The sequence below is a fragment of the Bombus fervidus genome, chromosome 8, assembly GCF_041682495.2.
Source record: "Bombus fervidus isolate BK054 chromosome 8, iyBomFerv1, whole genome shotgun sequence".
In the NCBI taxonomy this organism is placed as follows: domain Eukaryota; kingdom Metazoa; phylum Arthropoda; class Insecta; order Hymenoptera; family Apidae; genus Bombus; species Bombus fervidus.
Genome location: NC_091524.1, coordinates 2,810,712 through 2,819,010, shown reverse-complemented (window position 1 = coordinate 2,819,010; position 8,299 = coordinate 2,810,712). Strand labels below are relative to the sequence as shown.

Below are 8,299 nucleotides of genomic sequence, written 5' to 3'. Positions count from 1 at the left end.
TTTATATGTCTAGTTAAGCAACAAAAAATTTATATGGCCAATTTTTACATGTTTCGTATTAGTTGTGTATACATATATGCATATAAACTCATCAGATTTAAAAGCTGGTAGTCGTGCCTGCACCCGTCGTACACGTATCGTTGAGGTTGGTTATCCCACGTGAGCCAACACTTTTCCTAGTTTTGCTAATATATCTGTTATCTTAGATGCTTCCGGATCCTGAAAAGAAACACAAAAATTCCAGTAGCATCGTACAAGTTAAGGTGTAAATGAATAAAGTTTAACAGGTCCAGTTATGCGTTGTTGAAACTTCCAATGTTTTTCAAATCGAGGGTAATCGAAATCGAATCTCGTTTCTTAAAAAGCAACATGTATATATTTTGAAGATGATCGTGAAGGAACAACAAATTCAAGAATAAAATAATTCGTAACTTACTGCTTCTGGCGAAGGATTAGGTTCTGGGTTAGCATTGCTCGCAGAAATAAAGGCAATCATAAAAATGACTGCAACGCAAAGTAAGAATCTCATGACTTCCATGGTTCTTGATGTCTGTTATTGCTATATATGTAACTTGTGCAATCTTCCTCTGTTTGTCGAAATCGTCCGCGACACCGTTATTTATACCGGAAAAAAATCGTTAAAATTATCGACGAAATAATACCTATCGTTATATCCTTCATATTGTCTACCAGAAGTACGAAAAGAAACATTAAGATAAATGTGTAAATTCACCACAAAAAAATCAGTAAGTTACAGTCGATAGCTCAAAACAATAACAGCGTGAAAAGTGAGTAGAGCGCGATTTAGAATGAGAATCATTTTAGCGTTAATTATTATTGTCGTTTCGTGTTCATCTTTATCACGTTTTATGTCTGTTAAGCATAAATTATATTTCATAGTTATCTATTTCTATGATATCGAAATTACTATTTTCGCTTATCATATTCGTTATATTAAACTACATCGAGTATATCTACAACTCATGTGTAAGGAATATTAGAATGTCGATTACGAAAATGGAAATAAGATTCCTTCTTAAAGCATAAAAAATAAGCCTTCTAATGTAAAATAATATTCTTAAATTATAGAATTACACGACTGCATGGTTGATAGACATAAGGCAATCATGGAAGTTGGCCTTTCAAGAATTTTTCGGCAACCCTTGCATATATGTACAGATAGATGCCAGAAATCGTTGTGTAAAGGTAATACCGTGCATAAAAGTCACCTGTTTGCCATCGTTGTAAATTGCAATCGTACCTTTAGGTGCTTTCTTTGCGTCTTATATACATATAACTCGAGGTTCGCCAAATCTTAATAATCGTATCAAGTCATCGCTGCATCCCTATAGCATTAACCGATGAGCGTCCGCTTGTTTTGTATTTTTTGAATTGGAATATTACGATCAACATAAATGAAATTGTATAAGGAAGATTAATCAAATTTCACTATGGGAAGTTTCACTATGAATTTCACTATAACTGGGAAAGTTAATTTCGCCATTATTTTAAAAAGAAATTAAATAAACCAGATAGAACAAAATTGAACACTGACGAATGTTTTATTTCTTACTTAAATATTATTGGCCTCCTTCTTTTTCGTTGCGTACAAAGACACGCGTTACGATTATTTTAACGCCAAGCAAGTACACTGTACTTTCCACGCTTAAACACGTATCACGAAACAATATTGTCAATCCACTGTTAAAGCTGACAGTTATTTAATAACAATACATTTGATTCACACTTTGGCCACTCTTTCCTCCATTAGGAATTATCGATCGCGATCGAAAGCACGAACAAAATTTCGTTCAATTTGCTATTCGAGCATATTTTTCTTTGATTTTGGCTTAATGAATTTACTGCAAAGTTTCGTAACGAATCTCTCTTGACGTTGGATGCGGACAGTATACTAACATGCCGGTCGTACTCGGGTGAAAATCGGAAAATAAAAATGAAGTGGAAGTACCTATGGAATTATCTTTTGTAATTTTAATGATTATTATAATTATTATGTAGGTGATTGAAGATTTCGTTGTTTCTCAACATAATCGTGAATTTATCTTTCTTTGCATAAGTATCGTTATATGCAATAGCGGACAAAAGATTAAGACGAAATGGAAAAAATAAATAATTGATCTACTTTCCATAAAAAGTATAAATACTGTGTTCTACTTTTGGTATTAATTAACTAATTAGTCATTTGTTTGTACACTTACAAAAAATATTTCATTTTGATATTTTGCTCAGTATCTAAGATATAAAAAAGGAACGAAATCTATATAATATTTGGTCGGTCAAAATTTTAAGACCACATAACAAATTAATTTTTGGTAAGAAAATATACACAATTTTTGTTTTAATTCAATATTTTGTCCAATATTTGTTATTTCTTATCACTCCGGTACGTCGTCTTGGCATAGAATCTATTAATTTTTTTCATTGATCTATCGTAATATTACTCCAAACTGTTTCTATTGTAGACTAAAGTTCATTTAAATTTTTCGGTTTATAGCCTTGTACCATCTTTTTTATGATGCTCCACATGTTCTCGATTGGATTAATGTCTGGCGATTGCGGCGGCTACGGCAGCACGGTAATATTTTCTTCTTCAAAGAACTGTTTCATAACCCGAGCTGTGTGCTTCAGATCATTATCATTTTGAAAAATAAAATCATCACTCATATTCTTGCGTGCAAAAGACAACATTGTGTTCCTGAGTATGTCCATGTATTGAAAACGGTCCATAATTCCATTGATACGACATATCGGACCAGGGCCGCCTCGAGAAAAGCACGCCCACACCATATCATTTTCACAACCATATTTAAAAATTTTTAAAACGCATTGTGTTTTCAAACTTTCGCCAATCCGACGTCTAACGTACTGTATCCCGTCGGAAGAGACGCGATTGAATTTCGATTCGTCTGGAAACAATACCTTTTGTCAATCTTCACTTGCCCAATGTCGTCTTTTTCGATTCCTAGAACTCAGCAATAGTTTCTTTTGGGGTTTTCGTCCTTTTAAGTTAAAGTCTTCTAATCTTCTCCTGACAGTTCTAGCACTAATTTGTGTATCGTTTTTATAGTTTATCCTCGCAGCAATATTATTTAAACTACGAAAACGATCATTTTCGCTCAATCGATGAATTCGGCGATCCATTTTCGGCGTTGTTTTCCATGGTCTTCCGTTTTTCGGTTGATCGCAATACATACCTGCCTTTAAAAATTTATACCAAGCTTGCTTACAAGCCATTTCTGACCTGTTCGCTATATGTGCTATTTCGGTAAAGCTTTTATTTTGCTTTCGCAGCCTTATGATTTGTTCCCTTTCGTTTTCAAGTAAATTCTTTGATTTACCCATAGTCTGTCCCTACCTAAATGAATTTTAAGCAATAAAAGGTACACTAAACAATGACTTTGACATTCTAAAATCAAAATGTTCAAAAACTGTGCTCATACTCACGTTTTATACAGATCGTCTTAAACTAATGTCCACTGTTTAGAAGTGCTAAGCGGTCACTAACTGTTGTAACTCTTACATTGTTTGTATTTAACAACTGTCGGTCTGAGGTTACGAAAGTCAAACATACAGCTATGTTGTTCCAAAGAGACAAACCGAATAGAACACTAAGCGTATAAGACGTTTGTAATCCGGTTTACAAATCATTGTCTTCAACTTTTTTCCGCTGCTGTAAAATTTATAATTAAGTAGAATGGGACTAGATTTCTATCTAGGTATACGATGGACTGAATGAAACATCGACAAATAACTTAATCAGCTACGTGTAGCCAAAAGCATGTAATCATGGGTATATCCATGTATACTACGAAAATGACGATTAAATATGTTGTGTTCTGCTTATCTATTGCTTATGCGTTTATCTATTTAGAAATTAATGTAGTATCGTGAGCAAAAAGGCCTAAAAATATCGGGTGGGCTATAAACATCGTCGGGAGCAGGATTGCAACCGGATGTCTGCACATACTTGCCACTTACCCTCAATATTCTGAATGATCCACCATAAAACCATTTTTATGGTAAGGTCCTTAAGACTAAACACAAACGGTTCTTTATAACTTGGCCTATTACGGGAGAAATCAGGGAGTGTAAATCGAGAAGCTAGAGAGTGCGAGTTGCATTGTTGAGAGAGTGTTCCTAGCGTTGTCGAGGGAGTATGGTCCGCGTGAGAAAGAGAGCGTGGTGACGAGAATTGCCAATTAAGTTCATGTTAAACAATCATCGTTTTTCTGTTTAATCAACATCTGTACAATCCATTCATTGTAAATAAATCATAGTTATTTAAGATACTACACTAACAATGACTGTTAGTGTCATTTTAACCATATAAAAGTAAACGGAAGGAAAAAGGGGAATAAGGATCGTCGAAAGAAAATGCAATGACAAAAATTTTTAATTGTCTAGTTAAGCAACAAAAAATTTATATGGCCAATTTTTACATGTTTCGTATTAGTTATGTATACATATATGCATATAAACTCATCAGATTTAAAAGCTGATAGTCGTGCCTGCACCCGTCGTACACGTATCGTTGAGGTTGGTTATCCCACGTGAGCCAACACTTTTCCTAGTTTTCCTAATATATCCATTATGTTAATTGCTTCCGGATCCTGAAAAGAAACACAAAAATTCCAGTAGCATCGTACAAGTTAAGGTGTAAATGAATAAAGTTTAACAGGTCCAGTTATGCGTTGTTGAAACTTCCAATGTTTTTCAAATCGAGGGTAATCGAAATCGAATCTCGTTTCTTAAAAAGCAACATGTATATATTTTGAAGATGATCGTGAAGGAACAACAAATTCAAGAATAAAATAATTCGTAACTTACCGCTTCTGGCGAAGGATTAGGTTCTGGGTTAGCATTGCTCGCAGAAATAAAGGCAATCATAAAAATGACTGCAACGCAAAGTAAGAATCTCATGACTTCCATGGTTCTTGATGTCTGTTATTGCTATATATGTAACTTGTGCAATCTTCCTCTGTTTGTCGAAATCGTCCGCGACACCGTTATTTATACCGGAAAAAAATCGTTAAAATTATCGACGAAATAATACCTATCGTTATATCCTTCATATTGTCTACCAGAAGTACGAAAAGAAACATTAAGATAAATGTGTAAATTCACCACAAAAAAATCAGTAAGTTACAGTCGATAGCTCAAAACAATAACAGCGTGAAAAGTGAGTAGAGCGCGATTTAGAATGAGAATCATTTTAGCGTTAATTATTATTGTCGTTTCGTGTTCATCTTTATCACGTTTTATGTCTGTTAAGCATAAATTATATTTCATAGTTATCTATTTCTATGATATCGAAATTACTATTTTCGCTTATCATATTCGTTATATTAAACTACATCGAGTATATCTACAACTCATGTGTAAGGAATATTAGAATGTCGATTATGAAAATGGAAATAAGATTCCTTCTTAAAGCTTAAAAAATAAGCCTTCTAATGCTTAAATAATATTCTTAAATTATAGAATTACACGATTGCATGGTTGATAAACATAAGGCAATCATGGAAGTTGGCCTTTCAAGAATTTTTCGGCAACCGTTGCATATATGTACAGATAGATGCCAGAAATCGTTGTGTAAAGGTAATACCGAGCATAAAAGTCACCTGTTTGCCATCGTTGTAAATTGCAATCGTACCTTTAGGTGCTTTCTTTGCGTCTTATATACATATAACTCGAGGTTCGCCAAATCTTAATAATCGTATCAAGTCACCGCTGCATCCCTATAGCATTAACCGATGAGCGTCCGCTTGTTGCGTATTTCTTAGATTGGAATATTACGAACGATATAAATGAAATTGAATAAGGAAGATTAATCAAATTTCACTATCGGAAGTTTCACTATGAATTTCACTATAACTGGGAAAGTTAATTTCGCCATTATTTTCAGTGACGTTAGATCAATCGTCGCAATTAATCGAATGCTGAAATATAATCATTACTTATATTAGCACATCGATTCTATATTCTGTATCTTAATTAAAAATTTTATTCGTCCCAAGATAACCATCTATTTTACTCGATGATTTATCCAATTATAAAAGAAAGTTTTCTATTATATTTTTTAACGACCAGCAATAGTAGAATATAAATTATAAAATAGATGTAACTCGAAAAATAGACACTTTAACAACTGTGGTAAATTAAACCTAATTAAAAAGAAATTAAATAAACCAGATAGAACAATATTGAACACTGACGAATATTTAACTTCTTATTTAAATATCATTGGCCTCCTTCTTTTTCGTTGCGTACAAAGACACGCGTTACGATTATTTTAACGCCAAGCAAGTACACTGTACATGTTACTTTCCACGCTTAAACACGTATCACGAAACAATATTGTCAATCCACTTTTAAAGCTGACAGTTATTTAATAACAATAGATTTCATTCACACTTTGGCCACTCTTTCGTCCATTAGGAATTATAGATCGCGATCGAAAGCACGAACAAAATTTTATTGAAAATTTGCTGTTCAAGCATATTTTTCTTTGATCTCGGCTCAATGAATTTAGTACAAAGTTTCGTAACGAATCTGTCTTGACGTTGGATGCGGACAGTGTACTGACATGCCGATCGTACTCGGATGAAAGTCGGAAAATAAAAATGAAGTGGAAGTACCTATTGAATTATCTTTTGTAATTTTGATCATTATTTTGATTATTTTTGATTAGGGATTTCGATGATTCTGAACATAATCGTGAATTTATCTTTCTTCGGATAAGTATCGTTATATAAGGTTTTTAATTAAGTAGAATGGGACTAAGTTTCTATCTAGGTATACAGTGGACTAAATGAAGTATCGACAAATAACTTAATCAGTTACGTGAAGCCAAAATCCTGTAATCATGAGTATATCCGTGTATACTACGGAAATGACGATTAAATATGTTGTGTTCTGCTTATCTATTGCTTATGCGCTTATCCATTTCGAAAGTAACGATGACTGTCAGTGTCATTTTAATCACGTAAAAGTAGACGGAAAGACAAAAAAGGAATAAGGATCGTCGAAAAAAAAGCAATGACAAAAATTTTTAATTGTCTAGTTAAGCAACAAAAAATTTATATGGCCAAATTTTACATGTTTCGTATACATTCGTAGTTACGTACACATATATTCATTTAAAGTCGTCATATTTAAAAGCCGGTAGTCGTGCCTGCACCCGTCGTACACGTATCGTTGAGGTTGGTTATCCCACGTGAGCCAACACTTTTCCTAGTTTTGCTAATATATCTGTTATCTTAGATGCTTCCGGATCCTGAAAAGAAACACAAAAATTCCAGTAGCATCGTACAAGTTAAGGTGTAAATGAATAAAGTTTAACAGATCCAGTTATGCGTTGTTGAAACTTCCAATGTTTTTCAAATCGAGGGTAATCGAAATTGAATTACCGTTTCTTAAAAAGCAACATGTATATATTTTGAAGATGATCGTGGAGGAACAACAAATTCAAGAATAAAATAACTCGTAACTTACCGCCTCTGGCGAAGGATTAGGTTCTGGGTTCGCATTGCTCGCAGAAATAAAGCCAATCATAAAAATAACTGCAACGCAAAGTAAGAATCTCATGACTTCCATGGTTCTTGATGTCTGTTATTGCTATGTATGTAACTTGTGCAATCTTCCTCTGTTTGTCGATATCGTCCGCGACACTGTTATTTATACCGGAAAAAAATCGTTAAAATTATCGACGAAGTAATACCTTCATATTGTCTACCAAAAGTACCAAAAGAAATATTAAGATAAATGTGTAAATTCGCCACAAAAAAATCAGTAAGTTACAGTCGATAGCTCAAAACAATAACAGCGTGAAAAGTGAGTAGATCGCGATTTAGAGTGAGAATCATTTTAGCGTTATTATTATTGTTGCTTCGTGTTTATCTTTATTACGTTTTATGTCTGTTAAGCATAAATTATATTTAATAATTATCTATTTCTATGATATCAAAATTACAATTTTCGCTTATTATATTCGTTATATTAATCTACATCGTATATATCTACAACTCATGTGTAAGGCATATTAGAATGTTGATTACGAAAATGGAAATAAGATTCCTTCTTAAGGCTTAAAAAATAAGCCTTTTAAAGCTTAAACAATATTCTTAAATTATAGAATTACACGACTGCATGATTGATAGACATAAGGCAATCATGGAAGTTGGCCTTTCAAGAATTTTTCGGCAACCCTTGCATAGATGTATAGATAAATGCCAGAAATCGTTGTGTAAATGTGATAACGAGCATAAAAGTCATCTGT

General features: G+C 33.3%; 2 protein-coding genes across 2 annotated transcripts; both read right to left on the bottom strand.

Annotated features, from left to right (window-relative positions):
- Nucleotides 1–639, bottom strand: LOC139990279 (uncharacterized). The gene is made up of 2 exons (XM_074111886.1): nt 437–639; nt 1–219 (listed from the first exon to the last, which is right to left on the bottom strand). The coding sequence occupies exons 1-2, from the start codon at nt 536–538 to the stop codon at nt 151–153; spliced, it is 171 nt and encodes a 56-aa protein (XP_073967987.1). The 5' UTR covers nt 539–639; the 3' UTR covers nt 1–150.
- Nucleotides 640–4,405: 3,766 nt separating this feature from the next.
- LOC139990276 (uncharacterized) lies at nt 4,406–5,049 on the bottom strand. The gene is made up of 2 exons (XM_074111884.1): nt 4,849–5,049; nt 4,406–4,631 (listed from the first exon to the last, which is right to left on the bottom strand). The coding sequence occupies exons 1-2, from the start codon at nt 4,948–4,950 to the stop codon at nt 4,563–4,565; spliced, it is 171 nt and encodes a 56-aa protein (XP_073967985.1). The 5' UTR covers nt 4,951–5,049; the 3' UTR covers nt 4,406–4,562.
- Nucleotides 5,050–8,299: the final 3,250 nt, after the last annotated feature.